Source organism: Tripterygium wilfordii, chromosome 6 (assembly GCF_013401445.1).
Source record: "Tripterygium wilfordii isolate XIE 37 chromosome 6, ASM1340144v1, whole genome shotgun sequence".
Taxonomy (NCBI): Eukaryota; Viridiplantae; Streptophyta; class Magnoliopsida; order Celastrales; family Celastraceae; genus Tripterygium; species Tripterygium wilfordii.
This window is the reverse complement of record NC_052237.1, coordinates 12,731,102-12,755,439: the sequence shown is the minus strand read 5'-3', so window position 1 is coordinate 12,755,439 and position 24,338 is coordinate 12,731,102. Positions and strand designations below refer to the sequence as shown.

The following is a 24,338-nucleotide window of genomic DNA, read 5'->3' as shown; positions in this document are numbered from 1 at the left end:
TATCATTTTGTGTGTTTTTGATGTATTTTGTGTGTTTTGTAGTATTTAGTTTATGTATTGTGCACGTTTAGAGTTTGGTCAGGTTTAGTAGTCTGTTTGGATTGCAACATACACAACATGAGAGGCTTTTCTCATGCTATATTGTTCTAATGTGTAAGTAAATTCAACCCATTTGGTATTGGAACATGTAAGTGGTGACAAGAAAACACGGTAGAATTCAACGAGTTGTTGAAGGTCAAAGTAATTATAGGCACAAATCTACCAGTCATACATAACATTTCAAAAATATAAATTCAAAAATCTTATTCTAAAAATATTAAGAATTTCATTCCAAAAATATCATTTCAAAAATACTACTTATGCTACATTGTACTTCTCGATATTAAATGTCACTTTGTAGAGATTATTGTACTAACCATACAATATTGTCTCATAAACATGTATTTGGTAACCTATAACACACTTTGTAGATAGTAGCGACGCAAATAAAAATTGATAAACTCTTAGCATACTTATTCCTTATGCATCAAATTTCTTACACCCTATTAGAAAATTTTTTTCTTAACAAATTAAAAAAAAGTATTGTACATATTTTATTTTCATCTCATAATCATCTCTATTTTCTACAATTAAAGCTCTCTTCATGTTGATAAAGTATCGAAAAATATGTGCCGAAGCGCGGGCATACAACTAATAAGTGATGAACAAAGAAGATGATAAAAAAAAGAAGAAATGATACTTGGAAATTTAGTTGTGGATGCTCTACCCCCTCGCTGTGTGGTTAGAACTTTCTCGTCTTGTTTTTTCGATGAAGACGCTTCTTGCGTTGTTCTGTAGTTATACCATATTCGTTAATTGATCCACAGAAGCAAGCAAAGGAAACGCAACTGGGGGTTCCATCAAAGATATGCTCGAGTCAGTGGACTACATGATGCGAAAAACCCCGTTGATGTAGAAACGCCAGTTTCGTTTGGCGTTAAATCGTCTAAATCCCGAATTGAGAAATGTTAGTGTTGTGGGTAAGCGTGTTTCTCAGTGGGTTTCTTGTTGGGGCACTTACCCTTGCTGCCTTCGAAGGCCTGGGACTGATGCTGGTCTTGAAGCGACTCAATCGCAAGAACACGAAACTAGAGGCCCAAAATTTGTCAAGTTCTGATCAACAGGGTCCGGATCCTCGACAATCCCTGGAGTCCTCTTATACCAAGGAGGTATCTCAAACTATATTCCTATCATCTACGTGCCCAATTTTTATTTTTTATAGCAATCAATACAATGAAGGTTTCAGTTTCTTCATTAGCATCAACTGTTTGAAAGATAAGATATTGTTGGTATGGTCATTTTCGGCTTGCTTGGGAAGGAGGTTTTGAGGAGGTGTCGGGGAGAAGTGAGGTTTTGGGGTGGTGTAATTAGTAAGAAAACCTTAAATAACGCTTGAACATCCTCTCACATAAGGATTGGGGCTTTGTTTGGTTTAGGATATTTGTGGACATGCACTGAATGTTCCGAAAAAATGCATTTCATATGATAGTCAATAGCCTGCATTCTGTAATTTAATTACTGTAACTTCCTTCTCTGCATTAGCATATCCTTTTTATGAGAATTAATCAACAGAATGCAATTTGAGGTGTTGATATTTTTCCCCTTTTGTTCACTTCTTATGCCGCAGCAATTTTCAAGATCTTATAAGGACTATGATTATTACTAGTGTTTCACAGGCTAGTCTAATTGAATGTGTCTCAGGGAGTAGTCTGGGTTCTTGAATCAGATAAAGTTCCCAAAATTTGGCTTTTGGAGAAGGTACCCAGAGAGCAAAAGAGGAAAAGGGAGTATTTTGAGGTCTCACCTGCTCGAAAGTATGCAAAAATCAAGAACTGCTCACTGATTTTGAAAGAATCGGATGGTTCCCAGACTGCTATTTCTCTGAAAGGTTGCGTAATAGAAGCTGTTTCAGCAACAAATCTATCTTCAAGAAAATGGTAATGCGGTCCTTGCCAAGTTCTTTCTATATGCGTTATTACATTTAGTTCAGTTTCATGGGTATTCTTGGTTTGGGCTTAGTTTTACAACAAAAGGGTATGATGCCATTTACTTCATCTTTCTACATCTATGGCTCTTAATTGTCACTTAAGTTGAGGCTAGTGCAAATTCCTCACAGACCTTCATACTTTTTCCTCACTTACCTAGTTTTCTTTCCTGTCTCTTGTGCTCTATCAGACCTGTCTCTGATGTAGTTTTTGAACTCGTTCCTAAAGCATAAAGTGGACAGAAGACAAATCTCTGTGTTGCATAGATACATAATTCTTTCACCTGCACTTACTTCAAGTATTCTCAGTGTTCCTTTTTTTATAGGTTTGAAAAATTTGTCTGGTGAGACTCTGGCTGCAATCTGCTTTGTTGTTCTCCTACAAAGTACTGGATTTTTTTTCTTGTAATTCTCTTACCCTTTTCTACTCAGATATATGCTTTAGTCAGTAAATGGGATATATAATTTATTATAGAGTTGTAGTCCGACTTAATTCAAAGAGAAATGGCTCTGTGTATTTATTTTTCTTTCCTGGTGAATTTATGTAGAAATATTTATATTTTTGGAAGGAATCGTCATACCTGATTCAACAAATGAATCTATGGGTTAGATTCACTTGCATGATGGTAGATAGTGCATAACACACACTTTGCCTGGGCCATACCATTTGTGATATTTTGATTGGCTTTATTAGTTTGTACAGATAATGTGATTCTTCAGAAGGTCTACTTAAGCAGGAGACAATTAGAAAGATTTTGAAAACTAGATTAGATATATTTGGTTGGTCTCAACTCTCAAGTATATTGTAACTATGTAGTCTAGCGTATTTTTAGAGTCCTTAGTATTTTGGAGATTAGTTTCTGTTTAAGTTTTTAATTATTGCCCTTTAGTATTTACGAGTATAGTTTCTATTTTAGTTTTTCATTATTGTTATTGAGTTATGAATCGTTCTCTTATTTGAAGTAGAGTTTCTCCATATAAAGAGCCTTGTATTAACAAACAATGAAAATTAGACGTTATGATTCATTCTCTTTGCCATAATATTTTACTTTTGGTGGTGTGACTCCATCACAGTTTCGTGTCTAAGAGGGACTCCTAGGGGGCCTTATTGAGACTCTAGGGTAACTGTGTTTGTTTTCATAGTTCTCTTTATACACAAATTCTTAAGAAACAATGCTCATGCCACTGTCAATAACAACTTGACAGTTGAATGTAGCCCAGAAACTTCCATGAAAGTCCAGCCTTTATAGACAACTTCAAATGTTTCCTACATTATCTAAACCCTAAACTTCAAATACTTTTTCTAAGTCTTAGGAATGCTGTGATTATCCATCAAAACACGGCATCATAATTTATTCTCACGTAAAGAGAGACAACAATATTCTGTTTCATGGCAATAGTTAGGGACTGAATTCTCTTCTAAGGGGCATCACTTGGTGGTCGCAACATTGTTAGTGGGATAGAAATTATGTCAGGCTTTATAGCTTTCCATGAGGATGGATTTTCACACGCAGCAGTAGTGTTTTGTTATTGCAACCTGGACATTATGGTTGCAAACTAACCTCTCTGCAAGTGGGCATGATACTTTCCATATTTAGCACTCCATGAACCCCACAATGGCAGAAGCCCCTTGTTTTGAACCACGGCCTTTTTTCTTGGTTCTCTTTTGAAACCTGGACTAGCAATTTTTTAAAACAGCAGAGTGGATGTCTGCCATACACAACACAAAGCAGATTGTTATTCTGTTTCTATGGTAACACTACTATTAAAATCCTTTCACCAGGTTCCTTATGCTAGGCCCATATCTTACTCGAAGTCGTTATGGCTGCCAATATATGATTATGAGGGAGAGTTCAACAACTTTATTTGAACTTTTGGCAATCTCATATCATCTGGAAGTTTTTAGTCTATGTATACAAAATGAGATTCTTCCCACTCCTACATCTAAATTTCTGCCCTAGTTGCCTGCTTCCAGCATTGGATGACACTTTCTCTTTGTTTCTATGTTCAATAGTGATCTATGGATAGTACTTATTGACATCCCTATTGAAGAAAATGGGGAGTACGTATTGCATTCTTCTATCCTTCCTCTAGCACAATCTTTGGGAGGAGAATTGGGAAGAAAAGATAGGTAGAGAGTTTAACAATTAAGAGAGAACTGAAGGGTTGAATGTTTGTGAGAAATAGAGAAAGAAGGGAAAGAGAGAGTGGGGGAAAATATGTTACTGAACCCGCTACTTTGATGTCTTCAATTTCTTTGAGAGTGGAGAAGTATAAGTAGAGAGTTATTTTAACTTCTCCAGTTATTTTTTCCTCTTCACAATCACTCATCTATTGTTACTCAAATTGTGTAAATAAATGAGGCAAGTTCTTATCTCATAGAATGTTGAATTATCCTCTTTAAAGTTTGTCGTCCACCATTTTGTTACTTTCCATAGAATGTCGAATTATCCTCTTTTAAGTTTTTTCTTTTTTCTTTTCTTTTTTTTTTCCATTTGAGAACTCATGAATTTTCATGAAGTTTAACTTTCTCCTTTCCTAATATATGAGAAGCAATGAATTCTCTGTTTTTCTGATGCACACCTTTCTTATAGGGCCAAAAGGTTCCCCATAAGGGTGGAAAACAAGACTGAAGCAATACATAATGGAAGTAAAATATTTTATGTTTATCTGGAGACATCCTGGGAGAAGGAGTCATGGTGTAAATCCCTTCGCCTTGCTTCAGGTGATAACAAAGAAAGAATTATTTGGTTCACCAAGTGGCACAACGAGTTCAACAGTTACCTGGCATCCTTAAAAGCAGGTAACTTACCTTTTGGGAGGCTGATGATGGGGCTAAATGGTGAGCCCTTGGATCATGAAACTAGGCTAGATGGCTCGTCATCAAAGGTGCGTCTATTTTTAAAGAGGCTTGCCAGAAGGGCGTCAAAGAGTGGTGTAGAAAATAAAGGGACCTTGATTTCGTCGTATGGCCGCATAGAGAGAAAGACTAGTGAGAACTTCCGTCCAGTTCAAGATTCAATATTGGCTACTACCTTGACTAAGAGTGCTCCGACTGTGAAGACACCCAAAATTTCTTCCGCACGAGAAAGTACAGAATTCTCAGCATCAACCTTTCCTCACTCAGGAAGCCAAAGCAACCTTTCTTCAATTTCTGATGCAGAAGCTGATGACAAGTTGAATTTTGATGAGGGTACATTTTGTTTGAATTTGTTAATTTCCAGGCTCTTTTTCGATGCCAAAAGCAGTTCGGAGGTGAAAAGTTCCATGAAAGCCCGTATACAGGTTTACAACCTCCCAAATTAGATTCACTTGTATGGATTTGTGTGAGTGGTTGCTGTCCTTGTTGTTTATGCGATGCACTGTTGTGAGGATATCAATCAATTTTGTTCTACTAACAAATGGCTAAACATTGTCTTATTTATTGCAATCACATGGGGTTTCAACTTACAAATCCGAATAATTTTTAAAGTGCTACGCATTGTACACTGTGTGGTCCACGTTAAATTCATCTGGACAAGCCAGGGTAAGCCATGTTGCCACCTTAAAATTTGGGAAGCGTGCTTGATGGGAATAGTTTTTAAGAGTCTAGGAGAGAGGTGTCTTAATAAAAAAAGGTGTAATATGTGAGAGTGAGAAAATGGTTTACTTATATTGTTTAATGTGTGTTTCCCTGAAAAAAGTATTTATGAACTTGTAATTTTTTGTCTAGATGCTGATGCAATTTGGTTACCTTTTTTACTCGGTGTGACAGAGGACATTGTCTAATATGAGGACCCCCAGTTATATAGGTGAAGTTGTATGTTCTGACATAGACCTGGGGAATCTCCCACCTTATATCGGTGGTATGAGGGTTTGTCCTACTGACATGAATGAAGTATGGGCTTTAGAAGTTGATATTGAATATTCTGGCGGGGCAATATTTGATGTTGAAACGAGGGTGGAAGTTCGTGAGTTAGATCTCCAGAAAGGTGTGGCAGATTCAAATTCAGAATCAAGCTCCATTAATGTCTCGCCTGACCTTCTTGAAGGTTTTGAGCAGTTGGGGAAGCAGTTGAATCTTTCTGAAGGAACTATTGATGCAGAAGAGCACAAGAATGCAGCGGATACCAGTTTCGGTATGTAAACTTGTGTGAAAGCTAATTGATTTAGATTTTGCTGCATGCTTGCTAATCATTATGAAATATAGAATTGTTATGCATGTGCTACAAACCTAGAAATCTTTTATATAGACTTCAAAAGTTGTCTTTAGACTACCTGATCAAACAGAAAAGTTGTATTTTAGACTCTCATGTTAGGGATGCTGTTCTAGAGCCTTGAGACTGTTCCTGAGTTGCTGTATTGATGATGAGAATATAGAGGAGAAAAGAAAGAAGAAAATCCTAGGCAAGCATGCCTCTAATGTCTAAATAGTCAAATACTCGAACATTTTTCCTCAAAATACTCGTCTGACGAAGTACAAGGATGTATAGACTCATGACTTTCCTTAGTACGATTACAACTCTAAACTCCAATATGACCATGACTTCAAGCCCAATAAAACATTAGACTCAAACTAAAACATAATTAGCCAAACTAGGACTCTTACACAAACATTTAAATTACATATGAAAATACAGAATTGGATGCCTGGTATGAAAAGTGCAGACTAAAACCTGTGATTAAGAAAATTGAACCTATGAGCACAAACATGGGTCACTCTTTTGGATTTTGAGAAAGCTTGAGTCCTCCCTCGCGCTAAAAGCAACAAATAATAAAATCAATAAGAAGAATTGTGGCTTAGCGTTGTTAATTTCCTATACTTTTGGGAAATAGAGGAATGGATGTATTTTTATCAGGTTTTCCAGCCTGCTGTGTCCTCTTCTTGCCAGGTTAGAGGAAGTCATGCATTACTCATTGATAATTTAACAAACAATTGTGACTGCATATTGTTTCAAGAAGCATCATCTAAATGATGCCTATTGCGACCTTTTTGTCTTACAGATGGCGGCGTATCATCATCAACTTGTGGATCCAGGTGGAAGTCTATTCTTAACTCTGTTGCTAAACAGGTTTCACAGGTTTGTATCAGTTTTCTGTACGGATAATGTACTTCTGTTCATCTACATAGTTCATATGTTTTATATGTACATTTGGGTGATAAATCATAAATAAAAGGTACAAACTCATTGATTCAAGGAGATCTATATCATATTAATATGTCATTGGTTTTTCTATCTTTGTTGCAAAGCTATTTTTTTTCTGTGCAATCCCATGTTTTTCAATTCACTATCTTACGTAAAACATCATTCTTCTTGGTTTGAAGTAGTTCTTTCCAGTCATAGGCACTCACATATTTAAGGCCCCTTTGGATAAAGCTACTTTCATCAATCGGAATCTCGACTACAGTTGGAGAGATTCCCTGTCACTAAAAAAACATTATTTCAGTAACAGAAGTGTCAACGTAAGCTTTTAAACATTTTAAAATCCCCAACTTCTAACTTCTTCATGCTTGTATTCTTCGTTTGCATTATGACATGCTGAATTAGATGGTCCTGTGTGCTCGAGTCTCCAAGGCTGCCTTTTTTTTAATATTGAGGAATCCTTTCAGCGTGGTATGCTTTTGTTGTCTCTGTTTGATAATAATACTTTTTCCATACTCTGAAATATTAAAATATGATTTTTTTTAACTATGTTACTATGGATTTTACTGAGTTTACTAAGTTTCTTCACCACAACGCAGCCACCCAGGGATCACAAGTTCAAATCTTGAAAATAGGCTCTCCGTAGGGAATAAGGTCGCATACGTCTTGCCCTTTAACTACGTTCACTTTTCTGAATGCGTGCTAATTATTTGAAGTACACATCGGAAAGTAGTTGAAGTGTACATCAAAAGTTAATTGATAGCATACTTTGTTACAATATCTAAATTTGGTGTTTTGCTCAGTCGGTTAATGATTTTATTTCATCCTATATAGTAAATGTTCTTGTAATTCCAATCCTTACAAGAATTTGAGGTATTTCGTGAAGCCCTGGAAGCTTCACACTTACATTTCTTTTTCTTTCTCAAATGTTTTTGGTTTAATAATTTAAGGATGGATCTTTCACTTGAAATCTCCAAAACCATTTATCCCATAGAGCTTTGTGAAAAAGATTAAGACATTGATATCTAATTTATTGTTATCCCTTGGCCATCAAGTTTGTACCCTGCAATTTCCAACCGAAATCAATTCACATTCTTCTAGTTTTAATCGTCATCAAGGCCTTATTCCCCAAACATTTTGGGTTAAAAAGCACTTTGAATCAACTACGTGAATTCTCCTTTGCTATCATTCCGATCTAAAGCTACATTCTCCATCAACCTTATAATGTACGTGCCATTTTTTTCACTTCCATCCCTGTCTATTTTGGCCATCTTCTCTCTTTTTTTGTTCTCTTTGAAGTATCACCTACTTGAACTTTATCGACCTTTTGAACTAGGACATCTATGTCTCTACATTGTACACACCTAAACCATCTTAGATGATTTTCTCTGGTTTTATCTTCAATAGAAGCTATCCCTATCATAGATCGAATTCTCATTTCTTGTCCTTTCCTTTCTTGTGTTGATGCAAATCCATCGCAACATTCTCATTGTTGCTACATTCTTTTTAAAATGTATCTCTTAACTGGTAACCATCCATACAATTTGTCGCTTCTGCTACAATGATGTTTAGTTCCGAGACTGCCTATAAAGCTTAGGAAAATGAGGACTTGACGTTTGATGATAATCTTTTTCTTCGTTCTCCTGCTCATGCCTTCTCCCTTGTAACAACCTTCGTAGCAGTTGTAGTTCGTGCCAGGCTCTAAGGTTCCACGGTTGATCTTCTCGAGCAAGAAAGTTTGAAAGCCAGCCAATGCTAATTCCGGTTGAATTTGTAGAAAAAAAGATAAGCTTTTGCAGCCATAATTCAAAATGATTATGTTTCATCTTTTGTTTCCTTTTCGTTTGTTTCGAGAAATATATCGAAACATTCCGATTCTTTCTTTTCTATTTCTTCTTTTACAATCGGGATGTATGGATCCATGAGTCTATGTGTCTATATAAATTCTTTTCATGGATTAACGAAAATGTAAAATCTCCTTCAGCACAATCGACATAGATATGCATTTTCTAAGTGGACCACTACTTCCCAAAACCCTGTTTTTGCAACAAGTTTTTAGGAGACTGCAGTTAACATGGTTGTATGTTTTCTTCATAGGTCATATTTAATTACAAAGTTCACCGTTTGTCTTTTCCTGTAAGTAGGTTAAATATCTCATTTGTGATAATAGAGGTTTAGGGTTTAGGCAAAAGGGCTGGTCTGATGTGTAATTTGGACATGGAAAAAGGGTTCGACAACCTGAATTGGGAGTTTCTGCTCAAAGTGATGGAGAAGAAAGGCTTCAAGCAGAAATGGATCTCTTGGATCAGGAAATGTATTGCTTCAGCCTCTTTCGCTGTTTTAGTGAATGGAGCTGCTTCTGATTTTTTCAGTTCCTCAAAAGGTGTTACACAAGGAGACCCACTTTCTCCTTTCCTCTTTATTATTGCCATAGTGTGATGCTTGATAGGGCGGTCATCCATGGTTTCTTGGTAGGGGAAAAGATAAGCAGTAACAATGGTGAAGTTAGCATTTAAAGGACTTTCAAACCTCCTTTATGCAGATGACACCTTGGTCTTTTGTAGAGCCAATGAGGATCGAATTCTCAACCTTAAGAGTAATTCTCTTGGGTTTTGAGGTTGTTTCTGGTCTCAAATTAACCTTGGCAAAAGTAATATCATTCCTATTGGTTCGGTCAATAATATTGAGGATCTTGCTGCCATTTTGGGATATGGTACCATTAATCCCCTTACTCAGTATCTTGGTCTTCCTTTAGGTGCTAAATTCAAAGACTCTGAGCATTTGGGAGACAATAATAGAAAATTTTGACAAGAAGCTAGCGGGTTGGAAAGGAAATCTATTGTCCAAAGCGGGTGGATTGACTTTAATCAAAAGCACTTGTACAAGTCTTCCAATATATCTAATGTCTCTTTTTCCAATGACGGCCCATGTGGTGAAAAGAATTGAGGATATTCAATGCAGATTCCTTTGGGGAGATACCATAGAGAAAAGAAGATTTCACTTGATCAAGTGGGATACTATTAAACTTCCTAGAGACAATGAAGGCTTTGGAATTCTCTCAATGGCTGCTTTAAATAAAGCTCTGCTGGGAAAGTGGGTATGGAAGTTCTGTATTGGTAGAGGCCAATTGTGGAGCAGGTCATTGCCATTAAATATGGCCTCTCCAGTAGGGGCTGGTTCTCTAACATGCAAAGTGGCTCTCATGGTACTAGGCTTTGGAAGAACATTATGAAGGGCTGGTCTATATGGTTTGCTCACACCTGTTTCAAAGCTGGATGTGGGGATTGTATTAGTTTCTGGGAGGATTGTTGGATAGCGAATTCTCCCTTACAACAACTCTAGGCTGCTGAAGAAACTTTACCGCTGGGCATCAGTTTCGCTCTTATAAAGAAAAAAGAAATAGTAATGCTTTGGGCATTTGTGAGTAATGAACCTGTTCTGCAGAAAAATGATTAAAGTAAAGCAAAATCATTTATGGTGATGACTTATTTCTCATTCTTCATCAGCGACAAGGTTCTACGTCTAAATCATTCAATGCCAGTTTCTGAATTTGACCAGGTTTAGTAAGTGCATGATTATCAAAAAATCAGATTGCGACACTTACATGAAAATATTACTTGTGCTTAGATAGGAGAATTAGTATTCACAAATGAGGATTCAGTATCTAATTATGTGGTCAAATCAACTGTGAAAAAAGTTACGTTTTGGAAATGTTTTCCATATTGTGCAAATATACGTTTGCCATTTTGCTCATGCCATACGACACCAGAGAACTTGAGAGAACCAGACATAGCACTCTACCTTTACGTTGTACTGCCTTCCTTTTGTGTGTTAAGATGGGAACTAATATCCTCTCATTTTGTGCTTGGTTTGAATCTTTATTTCCTTGCAATTGAATCTTGTTCTTTTAGCCTTAAATCCATATGGCACAATATTTTCACATATGTGCTGCACCTTTTCTTTGTACAATCTATTATGTATTTCTCTTCGGAATATGTTGAGAGGAGTATATATTTTCAGAATCTTGAACATGTTACTAGTGGATCTTCTATTGTTTCTATTATTATAATTTACTACACGTTACGAAAGCTGCTTTTAGAGTTTTAAGATATATAGTTAGAAGCAAATGGTCTCTTTTCCTTAAACTTTTTTCTCTTTTTTTTTTATCCAAAGGTGCCTCTGTCTTTGTCAATACAAGTTGCATCTCTTCGAGGAACTATGCGAATATATGTAAAGTCACCTCCCTCTGATCAATTATGGTTTGGTTTCACATCCATGCCTAATATAGAGCTTGACCTGGCATCGTCTGTTGGGGAGCACAAGATTACTAGTGGACAAGTTGCTTCTTTCCTGATTAATAAGTTTAAGGTATGGAATTTTTAGTTTCTCACATACTTTTGTTTGATCTTTTAAACTTTTTTGTGCATTGCCTGAAACTAAAGTAGCTAAACTCATATTTACAGGTAATGATATCTAATTTTATTACCAGATACTGACTTTGCGTATGATTCTGACAATTAGTATGACCTTTTCGTTGTATCCTCCTTCTATATCAATGAGAAAAAATGTTTTTTGTGTCACACTATTTTGTATCTTTTAATGTCAACATTTTAGGGGGTGGGGGAATTCAAGTTTTTCCCTCAATCCCAAATTGTGTATCTTTGTCTCACGTGTATTCTTGCATCCAAGAACACCTATTTTTTCTTGGTTTATGAACTCAAAATCATTGTTTTCTAGTAATTTTGATTGTTTTGTTGCATATATTGAGCAGTTTGTTTCAGTGTGTTCCCTTTAGGTAATGTTTTTCATTCTAAAATGGAAGAGAATTTGATTGCTGCTTCCCTCAATTTCGAATCGGATCAAGTTCATTCTATGCCCCCTGCCTTGTGACTCTCTCACCACTTATCCTTTGGAATAATGATTTTGCATTAAAATGAACTTAATTTATACTAGCTTTATTAGAATCGGAATTGAGAAAATGCATAAGGAGCTTCAGGTGATTCGTGTTTTCACTTATGCAGGCAGCCATTCAGGAGACTATGGTGCTTCCTAACTGTGAAAATTTATCGATTCCCTGGATGTTAGCAGAAACGGACGACTGGGTCCCTCGGAAAGTTGCTCCATTTATGTGGCTTAATCAAGAAGCTGTTAGTGATCATACGGCGCATGAAGCTTTCAGCTCTTTGCAACCTGTTGAATCCGAAACCAATAACGAAACTAGTAGGGGAACCTCCACTGATCACACTGAAAGCAAGCACAAGAAAGAAAAGAATGTTGACTGCCTTCAACAACCAACAATTGATTCCTCAAATGCATTGGGCTCCTCCTTGAGCTCTACAGAAAGAGGCAGCAAGTCCTTGCAACTAAAAACACCTTTGTTAGCTGATGATACAACAGAAGAAACATGCAAAGAGGATATAGGGGAAACTCCCGAGAGTCATTCACCTACTACATCTTTGACATCATCAGAGAAGCAGGATTATGTCCTTGAAGATGATGATTTGAGGCCAAAGAAAATTGGAAGAAAAGCAAGGATGTTTGATTTTGGGAAGAAGATGGGTGAGAAACTTGGGGAGAAGAGGCGTCACTTGGAAGAGGAGTAGGAATATTGTTGAGAACATGCGAGGGCCATAAAACTCCCGGAAGAACACTTCAACTAGCTGCACTTCATGGAGTTGCTGACTGCACCATACTTGGCTAGTATAGAACTGCAACCCATGGATTTTCGCACTAATACTATTTTTAGGCACTAAAATCACTTTGAATATGTTTATTATCATTCATATCTCTTGCAGTTCAGTATGTAAGGGGAAAGCTTGTCATTCTGCACCTGCTAATTTAGCCAGTATGTGAAATTTTCAGTGTGGAACTGTGGAAGTGCGAAACAGATGAGTCTACTAAGTAATTTTCCAAAAGGGCATGCATAAAAGTTGAAATATTACATTAACATCATCCTACGAGCTAATAAACTTTTCTAAGGCTCCGTGATACACCGTATAAACCCTTTGTATGGTATAATTTTATTTTATAATTATTGTATATGGTGTTTGGATGTTTTTATTTTTTTAACAACTTCGGGAAGTACAACTTTATCAAAAGAAAAAACTTGAAATCTTTCTAGGTATCCCGTGTTTGAAATAAAATTAATTTCAAGAAAAGTTAACAACTCTGGTGCTTGAGGCTCTCACAGCGAGATCAAGAGCAAACAGGATGTACTCAAAGATTTACTAATTGGTAGCGAATCATTACTATATCAAATGGATTTCCTTGTGAAAGGTGTATTACTAAATAATCACATGGGTAGAGTTAAAAGAGTGTGAATTGTACAAATTAATATATTGATTAAATAAAGAAAGCGGTTTCTGTGTATAAAAAGAGGGTCTTATATTGTTAATTTAAAAAGTAACCACATAATATGTGGAGATGTCTACAAATGTTAATTAAAAATGTAATCAACGAACCGAAATGTGGCAAAGAAATGAGAGATCAGTAAGCACCTGCTACTTAAATTAATTTCTCTTGCACATATCTATTTCAGCATAAAATAGCAAGGCATGAAAACCAGAAACTACTCAAACCAAAATTTTCCGTAAGGCTATCAAGTGATGTCTTAAGGATTTTGGCAGAAGTACACAACATTAATCGATCAAACCTTTGAGCAGAACCAGACTTGCAATGAGAAAGGTCTGGAGACGAAATTTTGGATATCAAATAAAGCTACCTCAAGTGAAGACGGTTTGAACTACAAAGGACAAATAAATTTGTCCAGTTACCTTAACCGGTGTGTGTTTGGTTCATGGCATGAGCAAGCTTTCTCCAGTGATTCTTCCAAAACAAGGATCAAGAAAGATCAGTACTGGGAACTAGATAATAGCTTAGTCTACTTTATGATGGTCTATACAAGCGTGAAACATGTATAAAGTTTGTTTGCGAGCCCTTCTTTGCCTGCTTAAAGCTTCATTCAGAGGGAGCAACACGAGCATCTCTTCAAAGTTGAAGTCCGTAAGTATTTCAAGGTCTAATTGTGTCTGGAGTGGAGGGAGCTGAAATTACCAGAAATCCTTGCATGAGCATGAACCAGACTGAAAATAATGGAAGCGTTGACCATCTCTCACAATAAGCTGCCTTTCTGTAATGTTTGAGATAAGTTTCAAAGCAGAATGGCAATCATCACAAGTTCGTAGGTTTTTTATGATCCTCAGAGTGACACCTGCCTCAGTACTGATGAGACCTAATGCAATAGCCAGTCTCTCACTATGAACCTTCAGTGATTCCTCTTTCTCCTCCTCTTCTAAATCATGAGTCACCCTATCTGTTACTGGAACATATCCGGCTTCTAGAAGTTTAATGTTTAGTTCCTTTAGCTTCTTGTATATCTGAACTGACTGACTGTGAGATTGATCCCCTGCAACAAAAACATGGGTAACACCATTGATCTCAAGCTGGCTCCAACCAGGTTCTTTAAGAAATCCGTTAGCATTCATCATCCTTCTTATTTTAGCAGCCTCCTTCCACTTATTTGCAGATGCATAAAAATTAGCTGCTAATACATAATTGCCAGTGACACGGGGGTTAGATTCTAATAGCTTTTTGGCCGCAAACTCCCCCAGCTCAATGTTGTGATATTTCCTGCAGGCACTAAGCAATGGAGCCCAAACTTGAGGTAGCTGCTGGACAGGCACCTCTTTGATGGTTTTGAGGGCCAAATCAAAGTGACCAGCTCGACCAAGAAGATCCACCAAGCATGCATAATGTTCCACTACGGGCTCTATTCCAAATACCTTCTGCATATTCCAAAAATAGTTCAACCCCTCGTCAACCAAATTTGAGTGGCTGCAGGCCAACAATAGGCTTGTGAAAACAACAGCATCTGGCTTTATTCCTTTACAGCTCCGCATCTCATGAAAGAGACTGAAAGCTTCATCTGCCATCCCATGGATGGCATAGCCATTTATCATGGAACTCCAAACAGCCAAGTCTTTATTTGAAACCCTCTCAAATAAATCTTTTGCCTCACTTATGCTCCCACATTTGCAGAACATATGTATCAATGAAGTCTGGATTTGCTGATCAGCCTCTAATCCATTCAACAAAATGTATTCTTCAATCTGTTTCCCCATAATCAATGATCCCAAATCAGCACAGGCTAAAAGTATGGTAGCCAGGGTTCTTTCATTTGGACGAATATCTGTCTGCAACAACCTCTTGAAGAGATCTAAAGCTTCAGCAGAATAACCCAGTTTAGTATAACCACTAATCATAGATGTCCATAAGAAGACACTTTTTTCATTTACACCATCAAATACTCTCTGAGCAGCTGGAAGGTCACTGCATTTTGCATACATGTTGACGAGCAAGTTGTTAATGGGATCTGCATCTGCAAATCCACTTTTGAGAACTACAGAATGAATTGATGAAGATAACAACAAATTCCCTACTTGTGCACAACCCGATAAAAGTTTTACATAGACAATCAAGTCCAGGCTAATACTTCGGTGTCGCATATGGTTGAATATGCCGAAAGCTTCAGAAACATTCCCATCAGTGACATAGCCACCAATCATTGTTGTCCATGAAACAATCGACTTCTTATCCATCCTATGGAAGATGCAACGAGCTCCATCAATTTGACCAAAGCGAACATACATATTCATCACTGCATTGGCTAACTGCATATCAGAGTTGGACAGTCCAAGTTTGATAATGTAGCAATGTATAGACAAGCCTTGTCCAAAATTGCAAGTAGACACCACACTAATAAAAGTAGTGGAGCTTAGCTCCACGCCTAGGACCTGCATTTCTTTCAACAGAGAAAATGCATCACGGAGCCGATAATTATGACAATAAGCAGAAATCATGGAATTCCAAGAAACAATGCTTTTGGTAGGCATTTCATCGAACACTCGCCTTGAAGACCATAAATCACGGCACTTAGAGTACATGTCAATGAGAGCCGTTTGCACAAACAAGTCTGCATGAAATCCAACTCGAAGAGCGAGGGAATGGACTATGGTCCCGTACCGTACAGAACTGGTTTTACCGCAGGCTTTCAGGACTAAAGGGAAGGTGAAGTTATTGCCATGGACGCCGGCTTTCACCATTGAAGAGTATATCTTTAGAGTTTCTTCGAAGAAACCGCTGCTTGTGGAGCTCCGAATCATCAAATTCCATAGGTACAGCGGTCTTTCCAACTTGCCCTGCATTTGCCCTGCACATGTTCTCTCTTTTTCGAGTTTTTCCGTGGTTTGTGCTTTTGTGGAAGGAGAATTCAGAGACACAGAGAGAAGAAGCAAATGTTGTGCGCCTCCAAGATTGGCCCATTTAATCGTTAATGGATTTAAACCCAGCTTTATCAATGACGGGGATTGGGCCATTTAATCCATAATGGATTTAAACCTAGCTTGGTCAATAAAAAAATTTTAGTCACGCCTCAATATTTTCTAAACACACCCGATTTACATTGATTTTGCATTGACACCCCCACCCCCAACCTCTCGAAAGAACACAGCGCAGAGGAACTCCTCCTCAGCAAGTTCTACTTGCCGAGAGACTCTCTACGTGGTCGGGACAGCTCGAGTGGGACGGGATCCGGGAAGGAGAGTGTTTGCGGATGTGGCCGGAGCTTTATTTTGGAAGGAGGAACACCGCCTCTCCCACCATTTCATGGATCGGAAGACATTTGGAGAAAAATCTTACCCGAGAGACCCCACAAGGCATGCTAGGCTAAAAGAGTAAGAGGACAACCATCAAAGATTTATGCTTCCATTTCTTTGTTGAGATTGAAATAAAGTTAGAAAGGGATTTAGATATAATGCACGCATGCCTATTCAAGAGGACTTCCTTGCTTTTCTTTCATAGTATTCTTAATGACTAGTACTTTGAAGCCTTATGAAATAGGTTTTTTTTGCACCGGGTTCCTTCAGTCGCAACTCCAAGATTATCAATTGATGATTTTGATGGATTTTGTTGCGGAAATTCTGTTGTGTTTTGGCAGGGATTATCACATCCTTTGTCCCTGTTTTTTTCTCTAATTTATGTCTGGGGTGCATCTCTAAAATGTATTAGATTTTATGTATTTTTGATGTATTTGTAAAATTTTTGATTTTTCAAGGGTACACTTAACGAGAGATTATTTAATAAATATTGTGATGTAACTAAAGTTTCTCTTGTTAATAATGGACTGTAGGCGGCCCACTCGGCTGTCTCGACAAAGCCGAAGTTATCGAAGTCAATATCAAGTATCAACCGTCTGAGAGGCATATCGTGCTGGTGGGGGCAAAAGCAATTAACCAACACGAGATGCAGAATGAGAGAGGGCTGCTCACCTCACGTAGTGCTAAGTGGTTATTCATTCAATTAAGCAAGTCTCTTATTCTTGAATAGCCTAATTACCAACTTACAGAGTGATTTGATCTTCCACTTTATCTGTGTATTTAAGTTATTCATTCTGGCATGAATTGGGGATTTTTCAATCAATAGTTGAATTCCTGGTACAAGGATTTAAAAGGTTGCAGACTCACCACAACCGAAAGAACACTCTAGAAGATTTTACTGAAACAGCTTCAGAAACCCACCATTATTGGTTCTTATTTCTGATTGAAATCATCCAAGTACGATACCTAAGCAGTCGATGTTATGAAAATGTGGAAATCTTAGTTCATTTGAATTGCACTGAATAAAATGAATATGTACTCTAAAAAAAAATTCCTTCAATTGGGTGTTGTTCATCTAAGCTTTTTGTTACGGCTGCAATCCTCTGAAGATTTTTAGGTGATAAGTTTGGGATTGATTGAGTAGTTATTTATCAAGATAATTGGATAAGCTCCCTTGTAATACCCTGTCATAAAAATAAAAATGAATAGATAATAAAATAAAAATAAAAAAATAAATAGGATAAAGAGGGCTTAGTTAGGAAAATGATAAAATTGTGGGGTAAAAAGAATTAGTGGAAGGGTTTAAAGAGTATTTGAAGTTATGTGAGGGTTAAATAAGGAAAAGAATAAAAGTATAGTATAAAAAAAAAATTTAAAAATATAGAGTAAGTGGATGAAGATGAGAGTATTTTAGACAATAAAACAATATATTTTAACTTTTTATCCTTTATAGAATAATATATTTTTTTAAGTACAAATACAAATACACTATCAACTCCACGCAGGGGCACACCTCCTTGTAAATGGCAGACTAAGCCCACACACCTCGTTGTAAATATCCATAACCTCAGTCAGGGACATGCAAAATCATTGTCACTTAACCAATGACTCATTTGCTTATGGAATAATATTTTAAACTTTATAGACTTTATGGAATAAAACTTTTAAGAATATCCTTGTTGGAATAACACTTATAAGAGATGGACTTATCACCAATTTTCCTAATTTTTATATATAGTTATTATGATACAAATTTTATACTTAAATCATCTGGATTCACTATATCAAACTCAGCAAAACTTTGGGGTTAGTATTTAATGTGTAATTTAATTTCGTCAGTATTTTTTTCTTTTTCCTTCCCCTCTCACTGTTAATATTTTCCCATCAAACCACTGTTATTCTAGGTTAGGTTATGGTATGAATGTAAAATAATTGGATTTCAAATAATTTAGAGGACTTATATTATCATAAAGCATGACAACGACCATATGAGAAGGAGAAATCCAAGAGATGTGGCGAGAACAATCCAATCCTCCTGGATATCATCATAGCATCGCTTGGTCTGGTCATTGCTCCATTTGTTGTAGTTACTAATTATATTATTCACCATCGGACCTGAATTTGAATTTCTGATCCAAAATGTATCATTCTTGTAGAGAAATCCACAATCAATGAGTGGTTTGCAACAATCGGACTGCATATAAGAAAGATGACTACTCTTGGTACTATTGTTGGATCTAGTTATTTGTCAAACTGAGGATTTAATCAAACAAGTGTCCTTAATCTCATCCCAATTGGAGCGGTGATTGCTGAGATTGAGTATCTTGGTGAAAGCGAAGGCCAAGGGAGTGAGAAGCAGTAGAAGCGCCAGCACCTGACATAGAAGGCAATTCCAAGAATTGTGCTCGGTGAACACAAAACAAATCTATCCAACTAGTGATGCCCAACACACACAAAATCCCACTAGTAATGGATCATCAATGAATTCCTGGGCACAACGTGACTCCCATGGACTTGATGAAAGATTACTCTCAACATATCACTAAAAGGTATTGATTTACGTATCAAAGATCCGTATTTTGGGGCAAGTTTTCTTCTTTTTGAAAATGTTTCATGTTGGATTGTTCTCCTCTATCTATATTAGAGTGGATGAGATAAACTTTGTTTTGCAGTAATGAGTTTGAATGTTAGTTCTAATTTAATATGTATATATAATTTTTTTTGATTTTTAGTTAAGGATGAATATGTCATTCTAAATAAAGATATTTACATACAATATAAAAATTTTAAAAATGATGTAAAGTTAATATTTTAATGGTGTATAGATAAAATTATCCAAACCTCTAATTCCCTAGTATTTCAATGTTAGAGTTCGACAGAGTCGTCTTGTTTTTACACCCGGCCCAATTATACTATTTTGTTGACAAAATCAGGCCCGGCCATTTTATAAAGCTTGGGTAAAATATCCCCAACTCCCTGCTACTTCACAGCCGGCAGTAGTAGTGTTGCACGGCACGGTAGTCTCCTTCCTCCTTCAAGACTTGTTATTGCTCATCGGTCTTCACTTGGGAAACAATCTCTGAGATCCGGTGCTGTTTGCTGGTCGCTTCTCCTGCCGAGGAGGTAAAGTTGCCTGTAACTTTAACCTGCAACTTCTTCTTCCTTTCTTCAATCTTCCTTTTGTTTTTTTAGTAAACAATTTTGTATTTTATTTATTGATTCTTGATTCATTTTTATTTTACCTCTTGTTATCTGCTTCCACAAGTAACTGCTGAACCTCGATTCTAATATTTGTATGGTTTTAAGTGAAAATCAGTTATTGGGTTTTAAGTTTGCGGTTTTTGGCGTCATGGTTTTAGTCAAAATCCTTGTGAATCAGCATATGATACTTAATTTAATTCTTTATTGATGAATGTATGTCACTTTGGGTCTTGCTAATTGGCTCGATGGCATGCAGCTCGTTTATGTATGGGTTGTGTCTTTCTGTCATGTTGTTTAATAATTTGTGGCTTATCAGTTATCATTTTGAATTTTTTTCTCTCTTTCTTGCACTATCATCAGCAAACTCGTCTTCAGCCCATCTCGATATATTAGTATATTACATGCTTTTTGTAATGGTGACTTTAGAGAATTTGTTCTACATGATTCTAATATTTCATTTGAAGCGTTTATTTGTTGACCCAGAACTCATGGGGCCTCCTACTTGCTAGTTTCAGGAGTAGCAAAATGTCAGGCGCAGGACTTGAGTCTCTCGTGGATCGTAAGCAACTTCTTCATTATTTTTTCTGTTGTGTTTTTGCTTTATTATACCACTTTTCTTTTGGGAGCCAAGAGTGTTGGGCAATCCATTTTTACTTCTCCTTGGATGTTTAACAGTCAAAATATGTGGGAAGGGAAAAACTGGTTGGAAATCATGACCCTCCTATTCATTAGTTTTTGTGCTTATGAGAAATATATAGAAATTGCTTGGATGGTAAAGGAATCATAATAGCAGCCATAGATGGTTCTTTTTAAGCATGATTAGACAAATAGGTGTCATACTGCTTTGTCATGTATACTGAACAAAGTTGAAGTGAAACAATACTAATAGAACCTTTGAAATTAAATTGCTACTCTCAATTAAACTTGGCTTGTGAATATCACATCTCTTATATTGTTATAATTTTGAACCTCTCGGTGTTTTGATTGCCTTTTCTTGAGTTTTTTTTAAGGTGAGCCTCGGTCACATTATGAAGATTCTGCCTCATGCAATGAGACCTGTTATGAAGTTTATCCGTTCCTTCTTTTTTTTTAGCCCTTATACTCTATCCTTTTTGTGCAGAGACAATTTCAGTTATCACAAATGATGGTCGTAATATAGTGGTGTGTTAAAAGTATTTACTTGATACATTTTTGTGGATTTTCAGTGGTAAGTCTTGGATGTTCTCTCAAAAAGACTTGAATGTTTATATTGTTTGTTTTCCATTTCCAGGGAATCTTAAAAGGCTTTGATCAGGCCACAAATATCATTCTTGATGAATCTCATGAACGTGTTTACTCGACTAAGGTTTATAAGCATGTTTCCATTTTGCTTTTAATTTACAACTTTCTTGTTACGTGAGCAACTGAAGAAGCAAAAGGCCTTTCCAGAATAGTTAAACATGTCCTGGATTGGAAGTTGTATTTGTTTCCTCAGGCTGATTGAATCTCTGGAGAATTAATTTGTTTCCTAAAAAATATTGACTCCATTTTTTAATAATGCTGTGACTTTTGTGTGCTCTAACTGCCATCTAATTTAAATTCATCTTGAGAGTCCGCTACCAAGTGTCTGCCTGTTGGATCATACCACTCGGAAAATCATTTCTTCTCACGTACTCTTAAATTGCAGGAAGGCGTTCAGCTGCTCGTGTTGGGTTTGTATATAATAAGGGGTGACAACATGTAATGTCATCTTTCCTTTCACTTCTATGCTTGTGTATGCTATTTACTTTTTGCATATCTTGGGCGTAACGAACTCTTTGATCTCCTTGCAGAAGTATTGTAGGGGAACTTGATGAAGAACTTGATTCTCTTCTCGACTTGTCCAGTCTGAGAGCTCATCCCCTCAAGCCTGTTATTCATTGATATTGACTTTGAGAGGTGTAGACTGTAGAGCTATTTGTAAAACTGTCCAAGGAATTTAAACTGCAAAAGTAGTGTAATTTTTGTTTTTCTTTCTCTACCGAGATTGCAATTTACACAAGGTTGTAGGTTCACTCATGCTTCTGGACCAGTTACCGTCCATCTTGGAACAGGATCTAATTCAGGCTGAAACGTTGGTTGCGATGCAGTTTACGTTTAGATTTGTATTTGTGACATTGAATCTGCCAAGAAGCCACCACGTGTGTTTTTTTGTTGGTTACAAACTTTGGTTGCAGAAAACAATGCTAACACAGAGCTGGAAATCTATTGCAGCGAGAGGTTTGATACGAGTAGGCTTCCACTTAGAGCGCTGCCCGAGCTTGCTTGCATGTAGCAGTGCCGTGCGCTAGCTTCTCCCATAGGTTGAATCTCGTCGGGTATAGCTACAACTTATCCTTTATTATTTCAAGCTATGGCTGATTTGTCCAATCTACTTTATCTAATGTATATATAAGTATTCGTCCAAGCTACTTCGACAAAGAAACAATTGAAAAATAAATGACTTTTCAGTCTCACAAAAACCCGCAGTAAATTTTTCAAAGAGCATCTCCAAGTCTGATTTAAAAAAAGTTAAAAGTTCTCTTTACCCCCATCTCACGTAATGTGGCATAACCTCGGATTGTATCTACTCCACGAAAATTGACAGATGAGTTTAGGTTTTGGGTTTAGAAAACTAGCACATGCAGCAGGACTTGTCCGGTGGTGTTTAAGGCTCTTTTTAACCGTGGAAGTTCTCTGATACGTCTATCGGTTGCTGCCTGATTTTCCTTCATTTCGTAACAGATGGGAATATTTTTCAAATTTTAGCTTTGCATACTTGGTTTAGCCACGATTAGTTTTTCACTTGTTGGTTTCTTCCTCTGCTTCCTTAGTGCTCGGATCAGATGTAATCCATAGGGAAGGAGCTGTTGTTGATTTGTTGGAAACACTCCAGCAAGCAGCAACTCAAACAACTATTTTTCTTGCTCGATAGCTTCGAAGTCGTAACAACCTTTCTGTCTATCTATCTCTGTCTGTGTTTCGAACATATTGAAAGTTCCACTAAACCTCTTCCTTCAGCAGATTCTGTCCTTGAAGTATTTCTTAGAAGCTGCAATGAGGGACTTTGTGGTTGGGCGCGTGGATTAGAAACGGTGACATCCAGACTCTCAGTCGTCAAGTTGTGATGTATATCATGGGAAGGAAGTGAGGTGAAAGAAATTGAAGTCTTTTCACGACTGATGAAAGCTCCTCACTACAATGTGCTTCAACATTGTTAGTGTTTTTTCTTTCTTCTTCTGTTCATTGTTGAAATCGTTTTCGACTGAACCACAGAGATCCGAATCTTCGTACCCAATATGTGGGATGGTCACTTGTCCCAAAAAACGAACAGAGAGTTACAAATTCTGTACTAAATTTTGTACTCTTTAAATAATGTTTCTACTTGTAGTTAATTTTTGGGATTTGTTCGGAAAGAGTTCATCTACTTTGAAAAAAAGTTCAAACAAGCACATTTACTATGTAAGCTCTTATATTATATTTCCGTCAAAACGTATTGATGTGGCAAAGAAGCGTCCATTGATATTGATTTTTTATTATTTTAATTTGTATTTTGAAGATAAAAAGACATTGTGGTGCGGACAAGAGATCTATCTATTAAGCCCCCTACTTTGACAAAGTGGATCAAAACGAGTGCCCGTAATATGTAATATAGCTCAGTTATGTCAAATTAAGTTTTCGAGCTCTTCATTTTGCGCATGGTTTTAAAATTAAGTCATATCAAATATCTTATACCCCCATTCAATCCGTCCAACACTCAGACCACACATATATCTCATTCACAAACTCATAACTTCATCTGCGACCCTCCATAAAATAATGATCATCTTCTTCTTCTTGGATCTAAAATGCAATAAATCAGTAGCAAACATAGAGATCTCAATGACCGTTTTGTTGCTCGAGAGACGTACAAGGTTTGTCTTGAATTTTAACTTAAAATCTCATATTCCACCACAAACATCACAATTGTGGAATGGTCTATTGCATGAGGGCTCCTTTCACTCACTTTTTTAAAGTGTAGGTGTTTAATGATCTTTAGTCCGAAGTACAATATTTTTTTTATCTTAAAATTATAAATTAAAATAATCAAAAATTAATATCAAATATTCAACGACACTCCTTTGCCAAGTCAGTATTTTAACGAAAATTTAGTATAATAATAAACGAAGATCGATCCGTAAAGTAAATAGACTTGTTTAACTTCAAGATTTATAAAGCAAAGGTTTAGTGTTTGTTTGAACTTTTTCAAAAAGTCCCAAGAGTTTTTTCAAACTTTCTCAATTTATTTTTACTAGTTCTTAATTTTTAAACGAGGGTAGGTGAGAGGAAAAAACAGTAGTT

At 36.7% G+C, this 24,338-nt stretch overlaps 3 protein-coding genes across 5 annotated transcripts; 2 read left to right on the top strand and 1 right to left on the bottom strand.

The window, feature by feature from the left end:
* The first annotated feature begins 748 nt into the window (after positions 1 to 748).
* On the top strand, positions 749 to 13,087 carry LOC120000066 (testis-expressed protein 2-like). Its single transcript, XM_038847932.1, has 7 exons — positions 749 to 1,208; positions 1,741 to 1,976; positions 4,618 to 5,308; positions 5,778 to 6,141; positions 7,007 to 7,083; positions 11,320 to 11,514; positions 12,168 to 13,087. Exons 1-7 carry the CDS (start codon positions 1,005 to 1,007, stop codon positions 12,747 to 12,749), a joined length of 2,349 nt encoding a protein of 782 aa, XP_038703860.1. The 5' UTR covers positions 749 to 1,004; the 3' UTR covers positions 12,750 to 13,087.
* A 548-nt stretch (positions 13,088 to 13,635) lies between these two features.
* LOC119999871 (pentatricopeptide repeat-containing protein At4g21065-like) lies at positions 13,636 to 17,296 on the bottom strand. Its single transcript, XM_038847650.1, has one exon. The coding sequence runs from the start codon at positions 16,518 to 16,520 to the stop codon at positions 14,196 to 14,198; it is 2,325 nt and encodes a 774-aa protein (XP_038703578.1). The 5' UTR covers positions 16,521 to 17,296; the 3' UTR covers positions 13,636 to 14,195.
* A 2,463-nt stretch (positions 17,297 to 19,759) lies between these two features.
* On the top strand, positions 19,760 to 22,179 carry LOC119999874 (sm-like protein LSM8). 3 transcript variants are annotated; one of them, XM_038847656.1, is made up of 6 exons: positions 19,760 to 19,922; positions 20,510 to 20,559; positions 21,121 to 21,161; positions 21,271 to 21,345; positions 21,667 to 21,719; positions 21,812 to 22,179. In XM_038847656.1, the coding sequence occupies exons 2-6, from the start codon at positions 20,526 to 20,528 to the stop codon at positions 21,900 to 21,902; spliced, it is 294 nt and encodes a 97-aa protein (XP_038703584.1). In that variant the 5' UTR covers positions 19,760 to 19,922; positions 20,510 to 20,525; the 3' UTR covers positions 21,903 to 22,179. The 3 variants fall into 3 exon arrangements, with proteins under 3 accessions (XP_038703584.1, XP_038703582.1, XP_038703581.1); XM_038847654.1 differs by having other exon boundaries at positions 19,761 to 19,922; positions 20,484 to 20,559; XM_038847653.1 differs by having other exon boundaries at positions 19,768 to 19,922; positions 20,516 to 20,559.
* The last annotated feature ends 2,159 nt before the right edge of the window (positions 22,180 to 24,338 follow it).

Coding starts and splice junctions, on each gene's coding strand:
- LOC119999871 (XM_038847650.1), bottom strand. CDS start 16,520: ATGGCCCAATCCCCGTCATTGATAAAGCTGGGTTTAAATCCATTAACG.
- LOC120000066 (XM_038847932.1), top strand. CDS start 1,005: ATGTTAGTGTTGTGGGTAAGCGTGTTTCTCAGTGGGTTTCTTGTTGGG. Junction 1,209..1,740: donor AGTCCTCTTATACCAAGGAG/GTATCTCAAACT, acceptor AATGTGTCTCAG/GGAGTAGTCTGGGTTCTTGA. Junction 5,309..5,777: donor CCATGAAAGCCCGTATACAG/GTTTACAACCTC, acceptor TCGGTGTGACAG/AGGACATTGTCTAATATGAG.
- LOC119999874 (XM_038847656.1), top strand. CDS start 20,526: ATGTCAGGCGCAGGACTTGAGTCTCTCGTGGATC. Junction 21,346..21,666: donor AACGTGTTTACTCGACTAAG/GTTTATAAGCAT, acceptor CTTAAATTGCAG/GAAGGCGTTCAGCTGCTCGT. Junction 21,720..21,811: donor ATAATAAGGGGTGACAACAT/GTAATGTCATCT, acceptor ATCTCCTTGCAG/AAGTATTGTAGGGGAACTTG.